The 27,415-nt window shown below is 62.1% G+C and overlaps 1 protein-coding gene across 9 annotated transcripts; it reads right to left on the bottom strand.

The window, feature by feature from the left end:
- Positions 1-11: 11 nt before the first annotated feature.
- On the bottom strand, positions 12-26,971 carry CIC (capicua transcriptional repressor). 9 transcript variants are annotated; one of them, XM_036833174.1, is made up of 21 exons: positions 26,901-26,971; positions 20,949-23,741; positions 8,853-9,002; positions 8,531-8,765; positions 8,317-8,446; positions 8,039-8,221; positions 7,793-7,958; positions 6,750-6,952; positions 6,429-6,654; positions 5,857-5,960; positions 4,356-5,583; positions 4,077-4,264; positions 3,586-3,707; positions 3,322-3,488; positions 2,928-3,218; positions 2,509-2,834; positions 1,988-2,289; positions 1,738-1,892; positions 1,527-1,658; positions 1,095-1,226; positions 12-1,005 (listed from the first exon to the last, which is right to left on the bottom strand). In XM_036833174.1, exons 2-21 carry the CDS (start codon positions 23,728-23,730, stop codon positions 638-640), a joined length of 7,590 nt encoding a protein of 2,529 aa, XP_036689069.1. In that variant the 5' UTR covers positions 23,731-23,741; positions 26,901-26,971; the 3' UTR covers positions 12-637. The 9 variants fall into 9 exon arrangements, with proteins under 9 accessions (XP_036689069.1, XP_036689067.1, XP_036689071.1 ...); XM_036833172.1 differs by lacking the exon at positions 26,901-26,971 and adding an exon at positions 26,116-26,239; XM_036833176.1 differs by lacking the exon at positions 26,901-26,971 and adding an exon at positions 26,116-26,239 and having other exon boundaries at positions 1,738-1,889.
- Positions 26,972-27,415: the final 444 nt, after the last annotated feature.

Here is a 27,415-nt window from a genome sequence, read left to right as displayed (position 1 = left end):
AGCCACACAGGTGTGTTAAACAGCTTTAATCTCGGTCATTGCGGCTTCTCAGCACAGTAAGAAATATTGCACATGATCAACATGTTTTGTTCTGGGGATGGGGACAGGGTCGGGGAATCACCTTCTTAGAAAGTACAACCCAAGCTGGGAGGGCAGAGGGGGTGGGGAGAGAACCCTCCCCGTGCCTGTGGCAAAGTGCAGGAGCCCCCACCCCCAAACTAACCTGAGTCCAGCCCCTCTGGGGAAAAAAGGGGTACATGAACTCCCCCTACTCCACAGGCGCCTCCCTGTGGCCCGAGGCCCACACTACCCTCCAGCTTGCAGCCCTCACACGAGCCATTTTGCATAAAGTACAAGTGAAAAGGTCTGAAGGTAACACACTCCAGGTTATGTACAGGGGCTCGGTGGAGGGAGACTGTGCCCCCTGCTTCCCCTCAGCTGCCCCCCATCACAGGGAGGGAGCTGTGGGGGGAGGGGGATAGACAAGAGGAGCAGGCCTCATTCCGTCCCAAACTGGAAAGGACGCAATGGCTTTGCTGGGGAGGAGGTAACCATCCTGCCCCCCCATTCCTGCCACCTACATACTGTCCGTGTCCTGAGGGGAGTACTGTGGGTCTGGGGTCTTCTCAGGAGCCCCTCACCTGCCTGTGGCAGCTGTGGAGGGACCAGAGGGGGGTGGTGAGGGTTGGGGGGGCCCCTCCCAGCCAGGCTGTCCGGGCCCCGGCTCTGGGGGCGGAGGCAATGGCGGGGCAGCCGGGGCCGTGCCAGAGTCCGAGCCAGGTGAGGTGGGGTCAGGGCCCCCAGCAGGGCTGGGAGTGGGGACAGGGGCAGCAGCAGTGACAGTGGGGGGCGGTCCAGGGAGGGGGGCCTCGGCTCCCGGGGGCTGCTCCGTGGGAGTGGCCGCCTGCATGATCTTCTGGCGCACCTCACGGATCTTCAGCTGCAGACAGACCTTAGAGGGGAAGATGTCTGCGTAGCGGGCCTGGAAGGCTGCCGTGGCCTGGGCTGTGGACAGAAGGGTGGTGGGGAGGGCAGGGTGAGATGAGTGGGTAGGCCCCCTCCAAGTGCCCCCCAAGACTCCGACACCTGCTCACCTGATGGGAAGAAGCCATGGTCCTGGAAGAGCTGCATGACGAGGGCCCGGCGCTGGTCCAGGGTGCGCCGCAGCGACGAGTATGGCACCTTCTCATATTCCAGCTCCCCGAGCACATCCTCAGCTTCTGTACCTGGGAGCAGCACAGGGAGCACAGTCGAGCCTCCGCAGCAGCCTGGCCCTCCACCACTGTCCGGGGGGCCACTCCGCCCTCACTGAATTCTATTTCACAGCGGGGTTTAGAGACGGAACCCACCCAAGGTCACGTACCAACTTAGGGGCCTGTTGAATATCAGAACCCACCCTTGACCTGCTGTCCCTCCTCTCAGCAACACCCACCCCACCTCTCCCATCTTTAACCCCGTTCCTGAGACCCCCACCCCTCTTGGAGGCCCAAGGACCCCCGTAGCTCTGCCTGCCACCACACCGGCACCTGTACGGTCAAAAGTGAAGATGTCCCCCTCGCACTTGGCACTCTTGGGGGTGTTGGGCTCCGAGCTGCAACTGGAGCGTCTCCTCATCTTACGCTTGGGCGAGGTGGGGTCCTCGGGGGCTGAGTCCAGGTCTGGTCAAATGGAAGCAGGCTCAGTGGAGATGGCCCCGGTCTGTCCCCCACCTACCCTGGGTGCTTTACGCTCGCCTACCAGTGGAGTTCTTCCTCTTCTTGCGGTAGGAGCCCAGGATGGCCCGGGGTGAGGTGGCCAGAGACTGCAGGGTGGGCGAGGGCAAGACCTCCTCAGGCCGAAACTCGGGCAGCTCAGCAAAGCGCTCTTCGAAGTCCACCTCTGACAGGACCCTGCTGGAGAGCAGGCAGGGTCACCTCCTCTGCCCCAGCCTGCAGCTGCCCCCTCTGCCACCAACCCACACACTCCAAGTCCCCCAGCCCATGCTCACTTGTCCACAGAGTCAAAGGTCTTCTTCAGGGGCGGGGGCCGCACCTTGACCTTCTTGCCAGCACTAGCCGCCTCCTTGCGCTCGGGGGTGTCCCCAGCTGCCCTCCCACTGCTGCCCTCACTGCTGCTGCCGCTGCTACCAGGGGCTGGGGCCGGAGCTGGGGCCGGGCTGGGAGGGGTGGGAGGCTCCCCTCGGCTCTCCAGGCCCAGCCCGGGGACACGCCAGTCTGAAGATGAGCTGGGGAATTTGCTGGCCTGGGGTGAGGATGGCAGGGAGATGGAGGACACTGGGTTCAGACTCACCTGGGCAAGACCCAGAAATACAAAAGATGAACACTGACGGCCAAGACACAGAGCCACGGGGAAGACCCAGTCATGCAGACAGACAGGCAGGAGGACAGAGGAGGACCCACAAGGGCACGGTTCAGACAGAGGCAGAAGAGGGGTGGAACAGAAGGGCAGGCAGGGGACTGAGGGGCCGAGCCCAGCAGCAGGGAACCCCCAGGCCTGCTGGGCACTCACCATGGTCTCAGGGCCCTTGGCACTGGTCCGCTCCTCAGCAGGTGGGGGCGGCGGGGGACTGCTCCGGGCCGGGGGAGCCCAGGTCTCTGGGGGCAGTGGAGGGGCTGGTGTTGTTGGCCGTCCCTCAAGCTCTGACTCGGATGCAGGGGGCTCACGAGCTGGGCCAGGCTCCAACGGCTGCCGGGGCGCAGGGCCTGGCCGCCCAGGGGCACCTGCCTCAAAGGAGCCCACGGGAATGCTGGCGATGGCCGCCTTCACTTTCTGGGGGGCCTTGGGGGTGGGCCGCTGGGCCTTGGGGGCCACTAAACTGTAGGTCATGGAGCCTGCTGGTAAAGAGAGTATTCGCTGAGCCAGGCCTGACTGGAGCCCATCCCCTGGGTCTCCCCACTCACCCCACCCTCGGTTGGCCCGACACCCACCTGTGGCACTAGGGAAAGGGCTGGTAGGGGCCGGGGTGGCAGTGGCGGGGGCCGGTGGGCCCTTGGGCAGGATGGTGGCAGCAGGTGGGGTGGTGTTGGTGGCCACGGTGTAGACCAGGCCGGGGGGGGCCTGGGATGGCTGGGCCAGGGGTGCTGAGGAGGTGGGTACGGGGCTGCCAGGGTAAAACGCTGTGATGACGGGACCACTGGGGGCTGCGCAGGTGGGAGGCAGCTGGGGGCTGGGCACGGGTGACACGCCCACCTGGCCAGGAGCCAGCAATGGGGCTTGGCCTGCAGCGAGAGAGAGACAGAGGAGAGGCAGGGGGCCGAGTTAGGGCCGGAGCTGCCTCAGCCCCACCCTTGGTCCCCAGCTGCCTGCCAGGCCACCCCTCACCTGAAAGCAGGGGCTGCACGAAGGCGGGGCCGCTGGGCCCCAGCGAGGTGAAGCCTAGGGCTACTGAGCTCGTGGGTCCGTACGAGGTGACTGTTCCAGCCTGACTGGACGCAGGACCGGTGCCCAGGGGCAGCGCATGCCCGCCTGCTGACTGCACGTAGGTGATTCTGCCGCAGGGAGAGGAAAGAGGAAGGTGTAGGTGAGCTGGCCCCACCTAACCCCTTCCCTGCACTCACCTCCAGATGAGGGCTCAACTGCCATTACCTGGTGGAGGAGGGCAGCAGAACCTTCTGAGGCTGAGAGGCGGGTCCGGGGAGCGTAGCCGGGCTGAGGGGCGGCACCAGGCCGCTGGGTGTGCTCACAGGCACTGGAGTCAGCTGGATGATCTGTGGGCAAGGACACCACAGGCTGAGGTGAGCTGGGGACCCAGAATGGGGCAGGGGAGGACCAAGACCTCGGAGGCTGGACCTCAGCAGAGACACAGAACAGAGAAATCGGGATGGGGACGGGAAGGGAGAAACAAAGGCAAAGAAGACAGCGAGAGATAGGAAACACAGAGAAGGGACAAGGTACAAACACGGAGAGCAGAATCAAGATAGCGAACAGATGTCGAGCAAGACAGGGGCCAAGAGACAAAAAGGGAGAAAAGGAAAAGACTGAACAAAAGGCAAACACAGAAACCGTGGGACACAGAGGCTAACACCCAGGAAGAGAAGAATAAGAAACAGGCGGGGCCACCACCGAGGTGCCCTTACCTTGCTGGGTGGCTGAGCACCATTCTGCACAGGTACTGAGAAGGGTGGGCTCACCAGGGGCAGCGGCTGGCCGGCCCCTCCTCCCCGCACTGACATGCTAGGGGTGGCCAAGGGCACTAGTACCTTCCCAGGTAGCAGCTGGGCTGAGCCACCCGGGGGTGGGGCCTGCACAGGAGAAACTGACTGGGCTGCAAGTGGAGAGACAAGGGAGCAGGTAGTTACAAGGGAGTTGAATAAGCCTGTGGTCCCTCTCCGTGTGCTGCGCAGCCCAGGCCTCACCTTTGGGGGGCGGGGCGGAGGGTACGGACTGCAGGATGGGGATGCCAGGAGTGGGTGCGGTGGCAGCCAGGACTTTGCCGTTGGTGGAGGTGCCCGGCGGGAGGGTGAAACGGATGCTGGTGGTGGGTGCAGGGCCGCTGGGAGCCGCTGCCTTGGTCCCAGGGGCTGGTGCTGGGGCAGGCGCCACTTGAAGTTGCTGGGGCAGCGTGGGCAGAATGTACTGCACCTGGGTGATTCCCCCAGCCTTGCCCAGGGGACCTGGCTGCAGGATGCCCAGGGGCATTGGCCCATTGGGCCCACTCCCAGCACCTGCTCCTGAGCCCGCAGCCGTCCCGCTGCCAGGGCCCCCCTGGGCAATGAACTGGACAGCGGGGGGCGCTGGGGCCCCATAGCCCGGGGCGCCCACCAGCAGGTTGGTGACAGTGGCAGGCGCCTTCCCCACAGTGCCCAGTAGGGGTCCAGCCACCAGATGTGGGGCTGTTGAGGTGGCTGCTCCCGACTTCTTGTCCGAATACACTAAGCTGACGCCCAGTGGGGAGCCCCCAGGTGCCCGGGACCCAGCGACTGTCTCAGTCCTGGCACCGGCTGTGTCATTTGGAGACGCTTCTGCCCGGCCAGAAGTGGGGAAAGGCTTAGAGGCGATGGGCACAGGAGTGCTGCTGACAGGCCGCACCACATTGGTGACCATGGTGGCGGCCGGGCGGGACAGGGGGGCTGCTGGGGCCCCATAGGCCAGCGATGGGGCTGGGGCCGAGGGCATGCGAGCTCCACTGCCCTCCCGTTCCTCCTTGTTTGAGGGCAGGACCAGTGTCTGCAGAACACTTCCTCCCCCGCTGGGAGGTGCCGCAATGACTGAGGGGCCTGGTGGCTCCAGGCCCCCCACGCTTTCAGGTCTCTTGCGCCGGAAGGTGGCAGGATCCGTGGGGAGAAACCGGGTGGCCTTAGGTGTTGCTGGGCCCCCAGTTCCAGGGGGTGGGGGCCGTAGGGGACCTGTTGTGCTGCCCTGACCTGACTCCTGGGCCTTGAAGGTCCCTGAGCCCAGCGGGAAGGAGGTGGCTGCTGAGGCTGAGGAGGAGGCAGGCGAGGATGAGGAGGATGGGGTGGGCCCGTAGCCTTTGCCGAAGCCTGCAGGTGGATCTGGGGGCCCTGGGGGCTCAGGGTCCAGCGATGGACGGCAGTGAGTAAAGGAGGAACGGATCACAGGCGAGAACACCTTCCGACCAAAGCCCTGAGTGGCAGGAGAAGGGAGACACGAGCATGTCAGGGGAGCCTGGATACCCACACCCTGCCCATCCCGCCCATCCCAACCTCCCCGTCCCGCCTGGCAACCAGGCCAGCCGAAGGCCTCCACTCATCCAGACTGAGACCCAGTTCCCCATGGAGCAAGTAGCTCACCTTCTCTGCGCCTTAATCTCCCCCTCTGTCAAGGTACAGAGAAGTAACATTCCCCCCCATTCCCAGGATGCATGAGACCAGACAGCAGCAAGTCCCAAGCCCTCACCTTGCTGCCCTCTGGGTCCTCCCCAGAGCTGTCTCCGCTCTCGCTGTCGGTCACCCGCTCCTTGCACTTGAGGTCAATGTCAGTGGTGCTGAAGCCATCGTCAGCTGAGAGAGCAGAGGGAACAGGGCTGGTAAAGGGCTGGGTGCAGGGCTGCCAGGAGGGACAGTGTGGAGCCTGGCTCTGGCCTCGGCTCTGCCCCGAGTTAGCAGTTAAGTGCTGTCCAGGAATGCTGTTCCTCACCAGGAACAAGTGTTGTTCCAAGTGTTGTCCAAGAATGCTCTGCCCACCTGCCCGCCAGCAGACCCTAAGAGCACACTGGTAATAGCATCTAATACTGTGTCCATTGGCCCGGCCATGCCCGTGTCCTCCCGGCTTCCTGTCAGGCTTGGGGCTTCTTGAGGGTAGGGCTGGGCTTACTCAGTAGGGCCTGAACTGAACATGCCCGCAATCACAAACGAACGTGGAAGGGAAGAAAAAGAAGGGGCCTAAGGGCCTGGACCAAATCTTCACCCACCCTCCAAACCTTAGCCAGCTGCTCCCTGGACAGGATTCTGGGCCCTGCAACTGCTTACCAATGACATCATCATCCCCTTCCTCCTCACAGATGACCATGCGTTCCTCGTCACTGGTCATGTCCTCACTGGCTGCACGCTGGGAACGGGAGGCCCGGGTGGGCAGCAGTGGGGGCCGCCCACTGGCTGCCAGAGTGCCTCCCTCACCGGGGGCCGCAAAGGGGCCTGGAGCCCCATATTGGGTGGAAGGCTTTGGGCCAGAGTAGGATGCAGGGCCAGACACCATCTGCAGGGGAAGTGCAGGGAGAGTTCAGCCAGTGCTGTCACCGTGGGCAGCCCTCCCTGCACGTCGCCCCTACCCCCATGGCCTGCACTCCAGACCTGAGTCAGTTCCTGTAGTGCCTGGCTGTCTACTTCCCCGCCATCCAGGCTGTGGACCCCGCTGTGGGAGAAGGCTCGGGGCCGGGCTGAGGCAGGTCCGCCGACTGCGTGCAGACGTTCTGCCCCACAGGAGCTGCTCCCCGGAGCCTTGGTGTCCGAGCTCAAGAGCGTCTGGGCTGTGACGGACAGGAGCTCCGAGGACACTGTAGGGTGGAAAGAAAAAAGTGTCGCAGTCAGGAAGCCTCCTCCCAGTACCCAGGCTGGCCAAGCCATCCACAGATATTTCTAGATACCAGGCAGAAGCAGGTTGGACTTCCTGGGCCACCTGGCAGAAAAGAGATACCACCTACCAGGCCAGCATTTCCCCTGGTTCCTGCCCTCTTGGGCTGCGAGGAGCAAGCCCACTGCTCCCTGGGAGGCAGCCTTTCTGAGAGCATGAAAGCCTGGAGCCAGGTACGTGTGGCGTTGCCTAGCTAATAACCAGTGGACTGTCTGAGCCTCTACTCCCTCATCTCGGAGAAAAAGGAACGTCTCCTCCCTCACAGAGTCGTGGGCCCAAACCCACAGGATCACTCCAGAGAAGCGCCTCAGAATGGTGCCGGGCACACTAAACACCCTCAGTCGGTAGAAGCAGCCAACGAGGGGCTTCCAACTGTGGTCTTGAGAGCCAGATGAGCTGGGGTTTAAATTCAAGCTTTGCTACTTACTAGTTTTTTAGTGACTTCAAGCAAGTGCTTTTGTCTCTCTAAGCCGTTTCTTCATCTGGAATATTAGGTTTGCTTTTGAATACTAGAGATTATGCCCCTCTTGATGCCTGTCACATAGTAAATGCTCAGCAAATGGCACTTCACAGTAAGATTTCTGTTCAGAAATCTAATCTATTTGGATCTCTCTGACCCCCTCACAAGAGATAAATACCAGTTCCTTTGTGAATAAGGGTCCTCAGATAAAAGAGATAAAGCTGAGAGGAGCTTCTGGGGAAGGGGGTGAGCAAGCAAAGGGGAGGTCGGTGTCAGGGCAGAAAAGCCAAAGGGCTCACTAACCTCCAGGGGCAGCGGCGGTGCCTGTCTCCGACATGCTCCGCTCCCTTGGCTCCTTGTGCCCTCCTGCCAGCCCCAGGCTTGTAGGCTTGGCCTCTGAGCTGGACTTCTTCCGGTCCTTGTTGCACCACTTCCAGTCTGGGTGGGCCTTAAAGTGGGCCTCTTTCACCTGGCAGGAGAGGGCAGGGAGACCCTTCACTCACCCACGCTGCCAGAGGAAGCGGAGGAGCCAAAAGGAGGCGGAGTTACCTGGAAGGCCAGGTCGTGGTACTTCTGCTTCTCCTTGGGCCCCAGAGCGTACCACCACTCGCCCAGGATCTTACTGACGGTCCGGTTGTCCTGGTTGGGGTGACGCTGGTGGACCAGGGCCCGGTGCCGCTTGCTGAAGATCATGAAGGCATTCATGGGCCGCCGGATATGGTCCTTCTCCCTCTGCAGCAGACACAGGCCCGAGCAGGAAGGTTAGGACTGGGGAGACGGGCTTGGGCGGCCACAGGGTGAGCTGGGGACAGGTGGAGATGAGGCACCTTGTTGGGGCTGCGTCCATCCTTCTCTGAAGATGAGTCTCGTTCCTTGGGCAGGGCGCTGAGAGACTGCGTCCGGCGTTTCCCAGGCGGCAGAGGCAACTGGATCTCAGGAGACATGATGGAGAGGAAGCTGTGGCGGGAGCGGCAGGGCAGTGAGAGCCACGTCTCTGGCCACTCCACCCTCCTCCCCAGTCCCAAGCCTCAGGGCACTCACGCATCGTCGTGGTCACTCTCTGTCTCACTGTCCAGCCTGGGCTCTCCTGGAGGACCAGGGGCCTCCTCCTCCGCGGTGGGAAGGGGGCCCTTTCCAGGTTCCACCACCCCCAGAGTGTGGGGGGGTCCGGGCCCTGGGCTCTCAGGGCATGTAGCTCCAGGGGGCCGCCCGGGGTCAGCATTCCCCGTCCCGCCTGGTGGCTGCTCGTGAGCAACAGCCGCCGACTCAGCAGGTTCTGGGGACAGAGCGGCAGGCAGATCAGAGAGCTCCTGGGCCATCTCGACCCCATCCCCATGCCTTCCCACAGCCTCCCAACCCTCACCTTTGCTCTGGTTGGAGGCCACTAGGTGGCTAGCAGGTTGCTGGGCCTCACTTGGCTGCACGGAGGGGTCAGGCTGGCTGGGGGCCAGGAAGGGGACTAAGGAATGCCAGGGGAACACGGCCACAGAGCGAGGTTCCACGTTCGTCCACACTGTGGGAAGGACTCAGCTGAGCTGTGCGGCAGGAGAGCTTGGCCTTGACCCCCAACTCAAACTCTTCTCCACCCTGGACAAGGTGGCTCCACCCCTTCTTTACACCCCCTTCCTCAATCCCAGAGCCCCCTGGGCTCGTGCATGCGACATCACTCAGAAAAAACTCCTCCCTGAAAGATTTCTAGATTTTTAAGAAAGAAAACAGAAGCAGGGAAACGGTCTTCACACCCCACTCCCTCCCCCACTTCCACCCCCACCTCCACCTCCACCAGCCTTGCCACCAGGGACCAGGCCAGAGAAACGACTGGCTCCTGTCGCCAACCAGGCCATGTTCACTTGCCAACTCACTCTCTCAAGGCCCCTAGACCTTAGCAAGGCTGCAGACCCTCCCTCAGTCAATTACTATCACCGTGTTGCCGTCTGACACAGCCCCTCACCTTGGCCTCATACTCCCTTTTTCCTTTCCTGAGGCAGATGGCCCAGTCTCCCCACCCTCCCCTCTCCTCCCCACCTTCCCCTCCCCTCCCCACTACTCACAGGACATGGGGTCTCAGGCCTTTCTCCTTGCCTCCCTCCCCCCTACCACAGACCCCAGGAAGCCAGACCTGCCTTTCCCAGGCTGGGCACAGGTGACTCCAGCATCTCCTTCCTCCTCAAAGAGAACCTACTGCCCATGAAGAGACCTCCCAGCCTCCCTCACTCTATACCCCTGAGCTTATCTCTAGTGTAGTGTCCAGCCCCCTTACCCCAAAAGATGGAAGGGTGTGGTAAACTCTTCAGACAAAAAGGCACAGACAATGGGACAGACGAGAGAATTATTACAAGACTCTGCCCAGGCAAGGCAAAGGGGCCAGGTGTTTCCTTAAGGCTACGCACAGGAAGGTACTTCCCTCACCAGGGCGCTGCTCCTAGAGGTCCAACCTTCTGCTCCAGGAGCTGAGTGGTAGAGGAGCCAGCCCACCCCTTACGGCTGAGTCCCACCCCTGGCTGGACTCCTGGGGCTGGCCCAGGCTGGGAGTGGGCTTCCTACTCACTGCCAGCTCCCTGGGGGAAGTGGAAGCAGCAGAGGAGGCCCCTGCTAGGGGAAGACCAAGAAGAGAAGAGGGAAACGCCCTAGCCCTGGTCCCCATCATTCCAGGCTCCCCCTGATCTAGATCAATCTGACCTAGGCTGATCCCCCCCCACCCCCGCCAATGCCTTCAGAAGGCTGGCCTAGGGGAGCCCCTATGTGAGGCACTGACCTCAAGACCTGATTCTGTGAGGTGCTGACAAAACAAAAAAGTAGACATCAAGGCAACAGGAGACGAACAAAGAAGCCCACACTAGAAAAGGACTCAAAACACTGTGAAGATTCCATCCACTAGCACGGGGGCACTGGAGCCCCAAAAGCCTGCTGGGCCCTCCAAACCCATGACAGCCTTCAGAGACCTGGACCTGTCCCTCTCTTCACAAGGATCTTTCCCATCAGGCCCCCTCATCTTCTGCTGGGTGGGAAAGAAAGGGCCCAGTATACAATGGGAGAACAGTCCTTTGGTCCTGTCCCTCCTGAACTCCTCCCTAGTGCACTACCCTCCAGGTTCCTGAGTCTCTTCCTCTCTCTGAAAAGCAAACCACCAACACGTCACTCTGTTCTGAGCAAACAGTGCCTCACTCCCTTCCCAAGACCTGTCCTTAGCCCCACTACTCAATCACAGCCCCTAGTCCCTTCTCCCTCTATTCCACACCTGGCACCAGCAGGTCTCACGCTGCTCCTATTCTAATCCATGTCCCGAAGCCAGGTACTCTGCACCCCTTCTCACCTCCCATGACAACATACCTTTTCCACCCTACACCTAAACACCACAGCTGTTCTCAGCTACTCCCCACTCTGCACTCCCATCCCTCCACTACACTCCCACCTGCCGTCACTAACCACTGAGCCCAGCCGAGCTCTATAACTTTCCCCTCTACTCTGCCTCCACCGTTCTCTTACTATAACCCCATCACCATTACTCCGCACTCAGCACCCCGACACCTTGACCCCTGGAGTCCCAGGGCCCAGGCGCTACTGACCGAACATGCCGAGGCCACGGGAGGCCGCGCCGGACGCGGGCACCAGGGGCCTGTGGGCTGAGTACATGGTCCGGCACGGGGTGGCCCGGCCGGGGCTCGCGCCTCCTCAGCGGCCGCCGCCGTTCCGCCCGCCGCCGGCTCCTCGGCCGCCACCGCTCGGGCCCGGGGGGAGCTGGAGGCCGTCGCCGCATGCCCCCCCCACCGCCCCCCCTCCGGCCGCCCCACGCGGGGGGTCTCAGCCGGGCGCGCCTGCGCACAACGCCGCCTGCCTCCCGCCGCCCGGGGGGCGGGGGGAGGTCAGAGCGCGCCGGCCCCGCCCCGCCCCCCGGCGCGCGCGGGGGCCGTCACGGGGCGCGCGGCACCCAGGCCATCGGCGCCGCCCCCTCCTTCTCCCTCCTCCCGCGCGGAGCCGGGCGGGCGGGGCAGGTGGGGCGGGGCGCGGCGCGCGTGCGCGGGGGCGGCCCCCTCCCTTCCCCGTTCGCTGGCTCCCTCCCTCCCTCCCTCGCAGCTCTGGCGGGTAACGGCTCTGGCCCCGAGCGCCCCGGTTGCCGGCGCCGCGCCCCGCCTTTCCGGGCCTGGGGCCCGCGGCTCAGCGCCGGGTCGGCCTCCGGCCCCGGGCGGGCAGACGGACGAGCGTGCGTGCGTCCGTGCGCTCCGAGCGAGCCCCGCGCCGAACCGCCGCTGCCTCCCCGCCCCGCCACTACTACGCGCTCCCCTCCCCCCGCCGCACCTCCCCCCGCCCCTTCCCCGCTTCCCCCGCGGCCTTCCGCGCAAGCCCGGCCCACCGCGCGCGAGCCCATTGGCTGCCGCCGCCGCGCGCGGGTCAGGCCCCGCCGCGCCTGCCCCCATTGGCCGCCCCAGGGGAACGTCAGTCATATGCAAATAAGGGCAGGGCGGGGCGGGCTCCGGTTGGACCCAAGCCGGCCCGGGGCGGGACCGTGGGAGGAGGGCGGCAGGGAGGGCGCACTGCAGTAAAGGCACTGAGCCAGGGGGGCGGTTCGGGGCGCCGCGCTGCAGAGGCCCGGGGCTGTGGGTGGTGCTTGTGTGTCCAGTCCGCGCGAGGAACACGCTCACGCGCGGCTCGGCCCACCTCCCTCACGCCCACCTGGGCACGCGCGGCCCCGCAGGGCAGACAAACTGCGTGTAGGATTGGGCGAGCCACCCCTGAGCCCTCACCAACTCTCACAACAGCAGTCACAAACACACACACACACACTCCTCATAGACAGACTTTCCTACCACACCCATTATCTCATACACAGTCCAGGGTCACATGTACCCTCGGTCTTACACACGAAGTCACACACCCGGAACACCTCACATAAATGTACTACCTCCCACACTAAACGTCCATCACTCCCCACCCACCATCACACACACTTGTTCTCACCCATCTTCTTCACATCACCCATTTCATACATGCCCTGTCATATGTGTTTCATCAAAGCATATCCTCATACACATCCACCAGCCCATGTGACTCATACAAACACAAACATATCAAACAGGCAGAATTATCTCATACACCTCATCACAGCCACTGCTTGTCCACAGCACACATCCTACATCCCTCCAACACAACCACACACTCATATGGCCTTCCTGGCACCCCCCAACCCCAACACAGGTAACTCTCACAAATGCCATCATACTGACCCCAAACACTATGTAAACTTACCCTGGTGAGCACTAACTACTTCAGTACCCTGGCTCATCAGGTATACAAAGTGCCATGGCCATTCCCATTGATTCAGCTACCCTGCCTGACACTTAGCAGCCACCTGGGACCCTCTACCTCACAGTGGAAGGCAGGGGGCCACCACTCTGGGCTGGGAGCCACCCTTTCCAAAAGACGGCCAAGAGGAAGAAAGGAAACTAACACTGGGGCTGCTACATGCTGGGAGCTTGTATGTATAACCCTGTGCATTGAATCCTCACAGCCACTAGGGAAGTACACTTTATTATGCCTATTGTTCAGATGAGAAAATGAGGCTCAGAGAAATTGAATAAATTGTGCAAGATCATGCAGCCAGGACGTAACAGCCCAGCACTCCAACTCAAGTGCTCTTTCCACTACTGAAAATTTCACCTCAGGGTGGACACAGGCAGAGACTCCCAACAGAGGCCTGGGAATATGTTCAGACAATGGTATCGGAGAGACTGGTGAACTATAGAAAGGTCAGAGGGTACACACCGAGACACAGGCAAGGTCTGGGGCCCACCAGGCAGAGAGGCAGAGGCCTTGGATCACCCAAGAAGGGCCCTGAGGCCACATCCAGTAAAGGCAGAGGCGTGGGGTCGTACCTGGGCAGGTAAAGATTGCACAGGCTCAGATGCACCAAGACTGGGCTCCCACACAGGTGGGATCAGTGACGGGCACAGACAAACCCTTTTCCCAGCCTTCTGCAGCTACAGACAGAGATGAAGGCATGGAGAGGGGGCAAAAACCGGGTAACCTGGGCCCAGAGGGGAAGGGGAGGTCTGTAGCCCTCTGACCTCCAGAGACTACAGGGCCAGACACTTGGCTGTGGGCCTGGAGAAACCAACAGAGGGACTATTAGGTGACTGCCCCCTCCTCCCTATGCAGCCCCAGACTCAGACCCTCCATTACCTCACTGCCCCAGGGACTGCAATGTGAAGCAGAAATCAAGGCTGAAATCAATGTGGCCTGCTCTATCTCCCTACCGCTGCCCCCTCCTCTCCCCACCGGTGAGTCACCTACTGGCAAGTTAACCCCTTCCCGACTGCAATGAAGCCCAGGGACTGAGCTCAGAGGAACCCTGCTGCCAGCTCCCCCACTTCTGTTGGGTGAGAAAAAGAGCTAAGCCTGGCACAGTAGGGAAAGAGGGCCCCATACATCTGGGAGGGTTGCACATCTGGTAGAAGACAGTGCCCACATAGGAGGGATGGGAAGAGGCCCCTTACAGGGTAGGGTACAGCCAAGTGGGGGCCCAGCCTAGCAGGGAGGGGCCGGAATCCGGGCGGGAAGGGCCCCCCCTGCCCTGGGCACTGGGCCAGCCCTATACTTAGCTTCCATTGTTTGGAATGGAGGAACCCTGAGTGGGGGTGATTAGGAGTGGAGAAGAGGGAGCAGGTCCTGTCCCCAGACAGCTCCATCTCTCTAGCCATCCCCAACCCTAACTGGGGCCTCCCTAGTTGGAAAAGTCTGAGGGAGTTCCCCCAAACCAGGGCCCCAGCCCCATCAGAGAGGGGGGTGCATCGCCATCCTTCACTCAAAGCAGGTACTAGGCAGAACTACGGTGCAACCACCCCCTGCACTACCCCATAGCCAACTCCACAAAAGGTTTGGCCCCAAACAGCCCGCACAGCCCCACCCCACCCCAGCCTGGGGACAGGGAGCCCAGATGGAGACAGCAAGTGCCACCCAGGGTGGCACAGGCTGAGGCCTGCCCAAAGGCCTGCGGCGCACAGCCAGGGATGCTGACAGGCTGAGGGACAGGCAGACATGCTCTGAACTCACGGGCCCCCGTTTACTGAGCCCGAGAGGCACCGCGCCCTGCCGCCTGCGGCTCCCCACCCTGCTCTCCAGGCCCGGGTCCCCGCCTCGGCTCACCACCCCAGTGTCCCCAGCTCCCCTCACCCGCTCCCCACATACACACCCACCCACCCACCCCGGGCGGCGTCGGAGACGGCCAGGGTTGCCTGGGGAACGAGCCCAGGATTGGACTGGTGCTGCTCGGGAGGGATGGGGGCCTAAAAATAGCGCCAGGGTGAGTCAGTGAGTGGGGCTGGGGTAGGCAGGGGGACCAGAAGGGAAAGAGAGGCAAGCGAGAGGTGCGGGGGAGGCTCCCCAGGGATTGGAAGATGGGCGGGATAGGATGGAGGGCGGGATGTGGATTTGGGGGTAGAAGAGGGGGTTGAGGGGGAGTGTACAGGCGCCGGGGCTGCGAGGGCTGGTCCGCGCGGGCTGAGGGAGGGGCCACTGCCTGGGCGGAGGAGGGGGCGCCGCCCTGCGCTCTCCTCCCCAGCCCCGAGCTCACGAGATTTTCCACTCGCCGCCTGGCCCCCAGCCAGCCCCCGGCGGGCCCCACAAAGCCGCTTTGTGCTGGGAGGGCGGGCGGGCACCCGGCCGGGCTGACACCCACGCGGGCAGCGGCGGTGCGCGGGTCAGCTGGCACCCGAACTGTCTGCTGCGGGGGGGTGGGGTCCCCCCACCCAGCCCGAGGACGCGGCCGCGCAAGGGTTAATGACGCAGAGGCCAGGGTAGCAAGTCTCGGCCAATCGGCGTCGGCGGGCGCGACAGCGGCCAATGGGAAGGCCGGAGGCCCGACGCCCCGGGCCTACCCCCTGGGGCGCGGGAATGGGCGCGGCCCTGACTGGGTGCCCGTCTGGATCCACAAAGCCCCCGATGCACCGTTTCCCGGGCTGCTTCGCAAAAAACAGGCTCAGAAGGGCGTAGGATCTCGCAGTCAGGAGGTGGCACGGTCAAGATTCGAGCCCAGGTCTGCCTGGCTTCACAAATCAGCTTTTCCACCGAAATGGGGAGACGGGGGTTCCCAGTCCCAGGCCCCCAAGCGGAGCGGGAACAGGCAGGGGACGGGGTGCGGGCGGAGGCGGCGGCGCGGCAGGCTAGGGTCCAGCCGCCTGCGGTGCAGCCGCTGCCGCCGGTGGTAATGGGAGCCAGACGCCGTCGTCGCCGCTAACGCGCCTCCCTCTCGGCCACTAATGGAGCCATTAATGCCCGGGCGCCGGGGGCTGCGGGCCACACACACCACCCCGCCGCTGCGCATGCGCGCGCCAGCAGCCCCGCCACCCGCCGCCAGCAGGAGGCAGCCTGACCCCTTGCAGTGCCTGGCGCCGGGGGCTCTTCCAAGACTCACTCCTGCTACCTCAAAAAAGCCTCTTCTCTCTCCCGCAAATCATCCTCTTCTTCCCAGTCTAGGTCTCCTTCCTTTCCAGGGATCTTTGACACCCTGATCCAACCCTTTCCCTCTGCTCTAAACCCTTTCTCGGCTCTCCACAGGCTGACATTCAAGCATGGCCTGGCTGGACCTGTCCTCCTTGGCACCCTTCTGCCAAGACTAGGCTCGTGTCAGCTCCAGCCTCAACTGGCCACTCAGAGGTCATGCACTTTCACCCCTCCTGGCCTTTGCTCCTGTGGCTGCCTAAGCCTGGATGGCCCTTCCCTTTCTTTCACTACCCTGAAATCCTCATTCCTGCTTCAGCTCAAATGTCACCTCCAGCGAGAAGCCTACCTGAACCTTCCTCATCGCCTCGCATTAAGCCAGAGTTTTCTCTCTCCTCTGGCCTCCCCAGGCTCTGTATCTCCCTCTGCTCATCCTTGCCGGTGCCTGCATCCACATCTGCCTCCCCCACCCACTTATCCCAGGGCTGCTCAGCCTGGACCTGGTAGAGGGATGAGGAGTGACTTCCGGTGAGAGAGAAGGGGTTCACTGTTTGAGACAAAACAAATTCTGGTGAGCAGAATCTGGATCTGGATATGGGGAGTCAGGACACTCTTGGCTCCTCTTTGGGCCTCATTTTCCCGACACACCCAAGCATAGTTGGTGGATGTTGCCTGGTCTCTGAGGTCCTACTGGTTGGGGTGGACTACACGTGGGACTCAATTAAATGGAGCTGGCACCAAAGTGTCTCTTGAAAGGCGATGGGGGTGGTGGTGGTAAGGGTGATCTGGGTCATGCCCTCGAGCAGGTGGGTGGGCACAGGAGCTGCTTTCCTGCTTCTCCCCCACAGCCGGATCTCCTCGCTTGGCCCAAAAAGCCCCCGCCTTCCTGCCTGTCTTGGGAACAGGTGCTTGGGTGTGATGGGTCTGCAGGATGGCTCCCAACACCTCTCAGCAGGTTTCAGGGACATTAGTGGGCATTTAATTTGTCAAGGGACAAGCGGGGGCTCCCAGGCCTAGACATTCTCCCAACACTCCCCATTCTCCCACCTGTTCCCCAAGGAGCAGGAGATCTGGTGCTTAGCAACTACCCACTGACTTAAAGGAACAGAGTACCTGATGTGCACAGAGTGTGGGTGGGGGCTAGGATGGGGGAAACATGTCTGTCTAAAGAATGGGAGAAGGAGGGCCAGAGGAGAGGCCAAGGCTGGACCAGAGACAGGATTCCAAGATGGGGGAATCAAACAGAAAGAAGGTGGAATGAAGCCTCAGACCAGAACTGATGTCTAAGGAGGTACAAACCTGGAAAGGCATAGCGAGCCAGACTCAGAGAAAGTCAGACAGAAGTCCAGAGAGAGAGAGACTCGGGGCCAGAAACAGAGACCTAGACAAGAGACAGACATAGGAACCCGAGAGAGACAGACATACAGTGGCTCAAACAGGCAGATGGGCAGACAGGCCCAGGAGAAGGGGCACTGCCTGTGAATATGGGGAAACCAGGCGGGAGCTGGGAGCTGGAAGGCAGGCCATGCCAGAAACAGGGCTGAGACATCTGGCCTCCTGGGTCAGGGCTGCAGGCCCTGGGGCGGCTTCCTCTCCTGGGGAGCAGGCGGGAAGAGTCAGAGGGAGGTGGCAATGGCAGCTGGCTGGCCCGGCCATGCATAGAATGTAGAGAATGCAGGCCCGCCTGCTCCGGCAAGTCCCCCAGCGGAAGCAAATGCCTGGCGGGGGGCAGAAGCAGGCAGGCTGCCCCGGGCCACCCCCTCACACCTGCTGTCCTGACTGAGGGTCAGGCCCTGGCATGGGCGGGCAGAAGGGGCCAGGACTACAGCCTCACTCTTCCACTGGGCACAGTCTGCCCTATCTGGGCCTCAGAGGGAGAAGGCCCCAAGGTGCCTACCTCCCAAGGGTTTAGGGAGGCCTCTGAGAGAAGAACAAAAGGGCCTGCTGGCTGGGAACCTGAGGGCAGCCTGGATACCTCAGCATGGGTGTAGTCAGGGAGGCGCTGCTCAGAACCGCCAGGACAGGCACTGGACAAGTTCTGACGACCAGGTGGCTTCCAGCAAGGGGCCTCCCCTCCCTGAACCGCAGTTCCCCCCCTCCCCCTGACAACAGGGCTGGTAATCCCTGTTTCATAGTATCAGGAGGTTTCGATGAGATGGCCCCACGCTTGAGGCTGGGCACATGGTAAATGCTCGGTAAAGTGGGCTACTATTATTGTTTTCATTATTCTAATTGAGAGTGCTTAAGAGCCTGGGCTCTGGAGCCAGACAGCCTGGATTCACACTCTGGCTCTCCCTCTTCCTAGCTGGGTGACCTTGGGCAAGTCACTTTGCCTCTCGGGCTACAGTTTCCTCCTCTGTCTACTGGAACTAATAATCGTGCTGATCTCCTGGGTTGTTGTGAGGATTCGGTGAGTAAAGGCTCAGTCAGCGCTTACTGAGCAGTGTGCCAAGCACATGCATGGGTGGTACTCAATAAATTATTATTACTGTTACTTCTAGTAGGAAGACTCCTGTGATCTAGAGATCAAGAGACCTGGTTCAAGGCCCAGTCCTGCCCCTCCCTGGCTGGGTGACCTTAATCAGGACTCTTTTTCTGTCAGGGCCTCATTTTCCGCATCTGGAAAATGGTGGCAGGAACCCCACCCCCACCCCCGCCGGACCACCCTGGTAGGTCTCAGGTCACCTGCATCATGCCATCCCTCCCCACACAGCAGCAGTGAGGGTCATGACTGACCGATGCTATGTATGAGGGCAATGTCGGGGGCTGTAGGCATGCGGGGGTGGGGGCTGAGGGGGATGGTAGGAGTCCTTCTGCTTCAGTTTCTTCATCTGCCTAAGGATAGGAATCCCCGCTGTGCCCACTTTGTGGAATTTTGCTCATATCAACTACGATAACAAATGTAAAAAATGTTGGGGGTGGGGCAAAAAACACAGCTCACAACCTCAGTATATGAGCATGAGGGGCAAGCGTAGCCTTTGTGTCCCTCTGCCCGGGTCTGGGCTGGAGCTCAGTGAGGGCAGGGTCTGGGCCCCTTCCTATATTGGTCTTTGCACCAGACCAAGACACAGCGGCTCCTACCCAGATCCACAGCCCAGACTCCTTCCTCCCTGGTCTCCCTGCCTCTGGTCTCAGGGGCTGGAACTCACCCTTCATGGTACAGCCGTGGTTGGGTCGGCTCAAAACCTTGCATGGCTCCCTAGTGCCCTCAGGATAAAGTGCCCAAGTCTTAGAAGGACCCTCTATGATCTGACCCTTGTATTGCTCACCAACACAGCCACACATCCCAACACTCACCCACTGTCTAGAGCCCCTGACTTTGCAGATTCAACTTCCTTCAAATTCTTGCTTTTGCCTCAAGGCCTTTGCACACTCTTCCCTCTGCCTGAAGGTCCTCCTGCCGGCCGTGCCAGGCTCCCTTCTGCACACCCTTCAGGTCTCACTTTAGACTCTGCAGGTCTCACTTTAGACCCTGCAGGTCTCACTTTAGACCCTGCAGGTCTCACTGGCCCCTTCTCCAAGAAGTCCTCCCTGACTTCACATGGCCTCCTGGGCTTCCTCCATCCCAGCCCTGACCACTCTGGACAGCTACTATCTGGGGACAGGTCTGTCTGCTCCAGGGACCATGAGCCCTGTGAGGACAGGGCTGTGTCCTTAGCATCAGCCAGCATAGGGCCAGACACAGAGAGGGGGCCTCAGTCAACAGTGAATTCGTAAGTAAATAAGAAAAAAATGCTAGGGAAGGGGCTAGTGATGGGTCTGTCACCCTCCATGAAAGTTGCTCTGACAAGGCCCAGGCCAGCTGGCTCTCCAGCACCATCTCAGAAATGCCTCTCCCCCCACCGCTGGCCTTAGCCCTCTAGCCACTCTGGCTGTCCTCAGCTGTGCTCCTTCTGGCCTCGGAGCCTTCCCAACGGCCTCCTAGGAGGTTCTCCTGTCCCACGGTTGCTGGTTCCAACTCATCCTTCAACTCTCGGCTTACACACCCTTTCCTGAGGGCAGCCAGACTAGGTTCAAATCTGGAAGCATGCCCAGCACACGCCCAGCTCCCCGCCATGGCACTGACCACACCTGTGCTATTTCCCAGGTGCAGCGGTGAAGATGAGGGCTCCAGTCCTGGTCCTGCCACTACCTGGCCGAAGGACCTGTTGGAGCCTCAGTCTTCCCATCAGTAACCCAGGCAGGTTGGTCACGAGCCAACCTGCCTGGGTTTGAAGGCTGGCTCTAGGATTTACTAGCCATGTGACCCTGGGCAAGTTACTAACCTGGCCTCAGTTTCCTCTATTTTTTTTTTTTTTTTTTTTTTTTTGGCCGCACTGCGCGGCTTGTGGGATCTTAGTTCCCCGACCGGGGATCGAACCCGGATCCCTGCAGTGGAAGTATGGAGTCCCAACCACTGGACCACCAGGAAATTCCCAGTTTCCTCTAAATGAGCATAATCATAGCAGAGTTCAGAATGTTGTGAGTGCTACGTTAAGGGGTGGGTGTGAGGATTAGGTGCGATAACCCACTTGCAGTGCTTGTCACGGTGATACCCCTGCCAGTCCTCCAGACGTGCGAGCTGTCATCATGATTATCATCTCTGTTACCCCATCAGCTCTGTGGGGGCCTGGCTTTGAGCCTGCACTCAGGAAAGGTTTGCTGACTGATGGACCCCTTCAGAGTACATTCCCAACAGGAGGCTTCTGGAAACACTGCACTGAGCCTTCAAAGTCCACGCCTGGGGACTTCCCTGGCGGTCCAGTGGTTAAGAATCCGCGCTTCCACTGTAGAGGACACGGGTTCGATCCCTGGTCGGGGAACTAAGATCCTGATTGCCGCACAGTGCGGCCGGAAAAAAAAAAAAAGAAAAACTCCACGCCCTTGCCTGACAGGTGAACTCCCACCGGAACATCTGTGCAGAAAGGAGGCCAGCCTCCACTTGAATCCCACCCAAGGTGGGGAGCTCACCTCTCTTGAGAGCCAGTTAGCAAGGGGCCCTGTGCAAAATGAGCCCTCGCCCAGCCCATCCACCCGAACCTCTTACCTGTCCCAGGCCGGCCCATGATGACTTCCTTTTTGGGGGCAGGATGGCTGGTGTAGCTGCTGGGCACCAGGACGGGCAACAGGGCAGCAGGTGAGGGGTGGAAGGCCACCGGCTGGAAGGGCGAGGAAGCCAGGCCAAAGGTGGGCATCGGCTGGGCCACAGCCGTCGGCGCAGCTGGAGGCACAGTGATGGGCACAGGGGCCGGCAGAGGTGGGGGCAGGCCAGGCTTCCCACTGGCCATCCCGGGCGGCACCGGAGTCTCTCGGCAGCCCCGCCCAGGCCCCCCGGCCCGTGCCTCACTGCCAGCGCCCACCTCCCCAGGGAATTTGGAGGGCAGCGGCACGTCCGGGTTGCGGACGATGACAGGTGAGTCCCGCTGCACGGCAGGCACCCTGCGCACGGAAGGCCCAGGATCCGAGGTGAGGCCGGCAGGTGGAGGCAACAGCAGCAACGGCGAGGGCTGGCGGGAGCGGGAGAAGGGCACGGCGGGCGACACGGCACGGAAGCCAGCCGGTGTGGAGGGGGTAGGTGTGTGGGACACCGAATCCACACCAGAGTCTAAGCTGTCGCTCTTGGGGAAGTCTGGGGCGGCTCCTCCGCCCGCTGCACCAGGGGCCCCCAACGCCCCTGGGTGGGGCAGCAGCTCTGTCTTCCGTCGCCCAGGGCTGATGGGCACAGTAAAGGTCAGGTTGGTCTGGAAGGTGGGTAGGATGCCAGAGGAATGGCGCTCTCGGGGGGCAGGCGGGGGTGGGTGAGGGCCCAGGTCTGGTGGCGTCAGCACGCCTGCCTTAGGGGTGCTGGCGCTGAGGTGGCGACTGCGAACAGCAGTGCGTTGGATGACTGGCGAAGCGTTGATGGGGCTGAAGTTGGCAGGGCGGAAGCCGAAGAGTGGTGAGGGTGAGGGTGACGGGGCTGGCGAGAAAGGTGACTGCGTAGAGACGGGGGAGAAGGAGGGTGTGCCCGAGCGAGAGCTGCCCAGTGACACCAGCATCACAGCCGCTTCACACTCATCGAACTCAAAGCGTGACAGGTCCGCGGGGGCCACCAGGCGTGGGCGTGAGTCTCCCCGGGCTGCCACACTGCTGGCCTCACTGTCCCGAGACGTCTCGTCACCCCAGTCGAACTCGGTGCTGCCCTCACGGGCCGCCACCCCAGCTGGCCGCCCAGCCCCACCTGGGCCACTGTCCGCCAGGCCCTCCATCTCCTTGGTTCTCATGGACAGGTGGCGGGAGCAGTAGCCCCGCCGCTGGGACTCCTTCATGCAGCCATCTCTCGAGCACAGCCGTCGCCACTGCTTGCCGTTGAATTTCTTTCGAATTCCATTGGGTGTGCAGACCACGTCGCCCTTCTTGTATTTCTGCTGGGCTGCTGTCAGTGGCGTGCGGGCCCGGGCAGCCGGTGCAGCCCCCTTCTCCAGGGAGGCCACGCTGCTGCTGCGGCTGCCGCCCTGGCTCCCCTCCTGGCAGGGCGAGGGCTGCTCACCAGGGCGGCCTGGGCCGGCGAAGGCTGGGGACTTGGGTGGCGGTGACAGGAGCTGGGGCGGGGGCAGTGGGAGCAAGGCCGGGGTGCCCAGGGCTGGCGGGTGCTTCTCCTCACCCTCCTCGCAAGCCCCCAGGTGGCCACCAAAGCTGATCTTGGAGACCTCGGCATCCTCGGGCTGCTTGAGGTCCAGGGCAGCAGGGCAGGGGGGAAGGGCGGCCCCCGGCTCGGCCTGCTCCTCCTCAGGACCCGCCGGGGGCTTCCTCGGCAGGGCTTCGGGCTCCCACGGGGGCCGCAGCAGGCGCAGGCTGGAGCGGGCCACCCACACCGCGTCCTCGGGCTCACGCTGCGGCGGCTGCGGCGGGGTGGCCGCCGGGCCCGGCTGGGAGCCGGGGCCAGGGCTGAAGCGGACCTTGTAGGCAGCCGGCTTGGCGGCCACCTCCACCACCACCCCCGCACGGTAGGCAGCCACACCGGGCTCCACACAGGTACAGACCGCTGTGCCCACCACCAGCGCAGCCGGCGGTGGCGTGGCATCCAAAACCACATCCACACCACTGCCAGGTGCCCCCTCGTAGAAAGTCAGGGCCCGGTCCCCAGGGAACTGCACACCCAGGTCCTGGCTTCGGCGCACCTGGCGCACCACAGCCGGCAGGAAGAGACCGTCCCCACGCCGAGCCAGCACCCGCTGGGAGCGCAGCTGCCGCAGGTCATAGCCACTGCTGGTGCTGCCAGGGGGCCAGGGGCCTAAACCACCAGCTTCGGCCGGCTCATCTTCCAGGTCAGCCGAGTGCTCGCTGGCTGTGTCGGTGGAGGAGGAGCGGGCAGAGGTGGGTGGCTGCGGAGGCACCCCCGGGGTGCCCGCCTCCTCGGGGGTCCGTGCCCGCTCTTCAGGGGCACCAGCCGCCCCACTGCTGCCACTGCCAGCCCCATGCTCCTCCACATACTTCTTCTTGGGCGCTCGTGACTTGAACGTGGCCGTCTTTCGGCTGAGTGAGGGCTCCCAGCGGCCTGCCTCGCCCTCCACCTTGGGTTCCTCGGCTGGGCCTGGGGCCGGGTCGTCAGGGTGCAGCTCTGGGGGCAGCCCTTCCGCCCCAGTGCCCCGCTCGGCCTCCTCCTCCTCACCCTCCTCAGCCTCTTCTGGCCCCGGCTGCTGCTGCTGCGCCTCGTCATCTTCCTCCTCTGGCTTGTCACCCTCCCCAGCCCCTCGCCGCCTCAGGGCCTTGGCCCTGGTGGCTGGTGGGGACTTGCCACCGCTGCCAGAACCTGGGAGGCCGGCGCACGCCTTCTTCATTGGTTTCATCTTTCGTCCACCTGCAGGGTGAGAGGACAGACGAGGCTCACTGGGAGCGACTCAGGAACACCTCTACACCCACTGTCCCCCAAGACTTCCTACTTGCTGAGGTCACTGCCCCAACTCCATGGTCCCCAAGGTCTCCTTCCTGGCTGTCTTCAACTCATGTAGGCCCCTGGCCAGCACCCAGACACAGACTGGCACTCATGTCCCCTGAGCTATACACTCTGGTTCCTTGGGGACCCTCACATAATCTGCTTCCTCTGCAGAGGACAGTAGGTGCATGCACACACTCTGACTGCCCCAAGGGGACGTGAGAAGCACTAACGGTTCACGTCTATGGAGCACTCACTTTGAGCCGAGCCCTGGGCTAAACTTGCCTTTATTAACCCATGTCATCCTCACAACAGCCCTAAGAGGCAGATGCTACTATCAGTCCCATTTACACTAGAGGAAACTGGGGCACAGAGAGATCAAGCAACTTGTCCAAATTCATCCAGCTAGGAAATGGCAGAGCTAAGATCTGAACCCAGGCAATCTGGCTCCAGAGTCTGTGCTCCTAACCGTTTCAGCGTGCCGCCTGTCACATGATCCTCGCACTGTCACTGTCCAGAGAGCACACACACTCACACACACACACGCGCACAGGCACACAGTCACAGAAAGGGAGGCGACTGGGCTGTGATGTGAGCCTCTCTCTACCACCCCCCACCCCTGCCCGGGCAGCCTGGCATGGCCAGGCATTGTGGGAAGGAGTGGGCAGCTAAGAGTCCCAAGGGACAGCTGCCCACTCTGCTCTGCACCCCAGGCCTGCCAGGTATAGCCATCTCCCCAGATCCTGGCAGGGAACAGGCAGGGGCACGTCTGGGGCAATAGCTCATACCTAGTGCTACCACAGGGCCGTGCATAAGCACACACACGCGCGCGCGCGCACACACACACACACACACACGGCACACACACACGTCATCACACAGTGGGACACAGCGCTACACCGCAGGGTTTCGCTGTCCCACTGGATGGGAGCCTGCCCCTCCCCCCACAGCACCCAGCATGATACCCAAAAGCCCAGCCACCCCCCTTCTGGTCTGCTTGCATCCCCGCCCTGACTGGGCTGGCTCTGACAGGGTGGCTGAGCCGACTGGGCCCCCCTGGCCCCCAAATATGCCCTCGGACTCCAGGTGGGGGTAAGTGGGAGAAGGTCAAAGAAAGCAGGACAAGCCCAGCGGGCCAACCTCACCCACTTCCTGAACAGTCATTACTGCCCGCCCCCTTTCAAGCTGCCCTGAGAAAAGAGAAGGGAAAAAACTTTACTGTGAAGTGACTAAGAGAACCTGAGAGGACAAAAAAGGGGCCTCTGGGAGGGTTGGGGGATCCAGGACCATAAGCCAAACACAATCAGAGGCACCCCGACTCAGTCTTCAGGCTCCCATGGTACCCCTGACCTCATGGGAGAGTGACCTATCCCACTTGGGGCCTGCTGCTCCTTAGGATCCTGCAGTCCCAGGATGCCCCTTCTCTGAGCCAATCCTGGGGTCCTCATAGGCAGAGGCTGGAGGGCCCGGGGCTTCTCACACTGGGGCAGGCACCCAAGTACCCGGGAGTTGGGCAGCCGCCACCATCTTCTCCCCACTGACCTGCTGGGCCACCATCCTGGGCATACCCCACCCAGGGCCTACAACCACACTGCCTGGCACCCCTGGACCCTGCTGCCTGGCCCAGCCTCTTCACACCAGAAGCCAAGCCTCTTTCTTTCCCCTGGGGCCTACTCTCTTCCTGTCCACACCTCTTTGGATAACTCCCACCCAAGGCCCTGTGGGCCCTCACCTCCCTCAGAATCTGAGCAGTAACTCCTGAAGCCCAGGCTGGCCCAGGCTTTTCAGGGTCTCATGTCCTCTGTTCCCAACAGGCCTCCTGGCACCAGCTTCTCTGCCACTCTCTCTCCCATCCTGTCACCATCTCTATCTCTAGCTCTCTCTTCACAGGCCCTAGGCCCCCTCCTCAGTCACCCCCTCCTTGTCACCCTCATCTATCTCTGTCACCTCCTCCTCCCAGTCACTCTCATGTCAGCCATCTCTGGACCTGTCACCTTCTCTCCCCATCACCTCTCCTTGTCACCCCCTCCAACTCTGTCCCCTCCCTCTCCCTGTCACCCTAATCTAGTCCTGTCACCCCTCCATTCCTGTTACCCATTCTCTGCCCACCACCCCCTCCTTGTCACCCTTTTTCTGTCACTCCTCCTCCCCACCACTTCCTCCACTCTGTCCCCGCTTCCCACCACCCCACTCACCCCTTTTCCCCTGTACCCCCTCCCCGTCCCTGCCACCTGTCCCCTCTCGGCCCCCAGCACCCCAAATCCCCCCTTCCCGTGTCAACCCTGGCCCCGCCCCTCACCTCGGACTCAGCGGGGTTACGGGGCGGGGGGCCGTGGCCCCGGCTCGGTCCGGTCCGGTCCCTCCCCGCCCCCCTCCGGCTCTCCCTCTCGTTTCTCCCTTTTTTTTTTACTCCAACACACAAAATGGTGAATGGACCTGCAACAGCTGGAGCAGCCAGCCAATCAGCGGCCACAACCCCGCTGACCGGCGCCGTCCTAGACCAATAGATATTCGCAGCCTCGTCGGCTCCGCCTCTCAACGACGAGCGACGCTTGCCACAACCAATCGCGCCCACTCGGCAGCGCTGGGGGGCGGGGCCAAAGTCCAAGATCGGCCTCCCTCTGGGACCGACACCAACCTGAGCCTACGACCGCCTGATCAGCCTAGGGTCCTGCCCCGCAATAAGTAATGGACACCAGCATTGACCAATCGCAGTCCGCTTTAGTGCAGAATGACGAATACAGTACCCAGTCGTCTTGCACTCTAGGCCGGAACCCAGCCTCTGCGAGGGACAGTAGCCAATGAAATGCAAGAAGGAGGGGCTAAGGGACAGGCTCTCCAATGAGCAAGCTCAGAAGGCGTGGCCTCAGCGTTTGTTGACCGGCTAGTCGCAATTCCTGCTGGGAATGGTAGTCTTCTTACGTCTCCGGCCCATAGTCGACAGTACATGGCAGACTACAACTCCCATGTGACAGAGTGCCTGGAGCTCCGAAGAACCCGTGCTAGGAGAAAAAGTCGAAAGGGCAGTTCCTCGTGAGTCTCACTGGGCGCCAGAAGCATCTTAGACCCAGGGCCCCGACTCACCCGGATTCCCGGCTCTGGCGTCGCTGCTGGCTCCTCTCGGTGGCGGCGGTAGCGGCACAAGGGGGAGGTGCGAGGAGCAGCCAACCGCCACCCGCGAGGCCCGCAGCCAATCAGCAGCGGTCGGGGCGGTGCAATGACCTCACCGGGTTCTACTCTCTTACCCCTCCCCCACGTGGTTGTTGCTGCCGGTAGCCGGGAGTAGGGAAGTTGGGGGGGAGGGGAGGAGAATAAGTGATGTCACCTTTCCCCCGCTTGATTGGCTGCCGGGTGGCCGGGACTACAACCAATCAACAGTCTCGGAAAGTCTGGCGCGGCCCCGCGGAAAGCCCTGTTGCCACCGGGAGGGGAGAGAACGAGCACTTGCGGTGTGGCGCGCGCTGCAGAGTAGTCTCCGCGCGTGGCCTGGGGCTTGGTGGCCTTGAGGACAGGCCACCTCCTCCAAGACTTTGACATTTAGGGCGGCGCAGTTTTCTGACAGCCCCCCTAGACATGGGGTGGGGGGAGGCACGAGATGG

The sequence above is a fragment of the Balaenoptera musculus genome, chromosome 19 (assembly GCF_009873245.2).
Source record: "Balaenoptera musculus isolate JJ_BM4_2016_0621 chromosome 19, mBalMus1.pri.v3, whole genome shotgun sequence".
Classification (NCBI taxonomy): domain Eukaryota; kingdom Metazoa; phylum Chordata; class Mammalia; order Artiodactyla; family Balaenopteridae; genus Balaenoptera; species Balaenoptera musculus.
The sequence above is the reverse complement of the archived record's forward strand: the minus strand, read 5'-3'. Positions and strand labels throughout refer to the sequence as shown.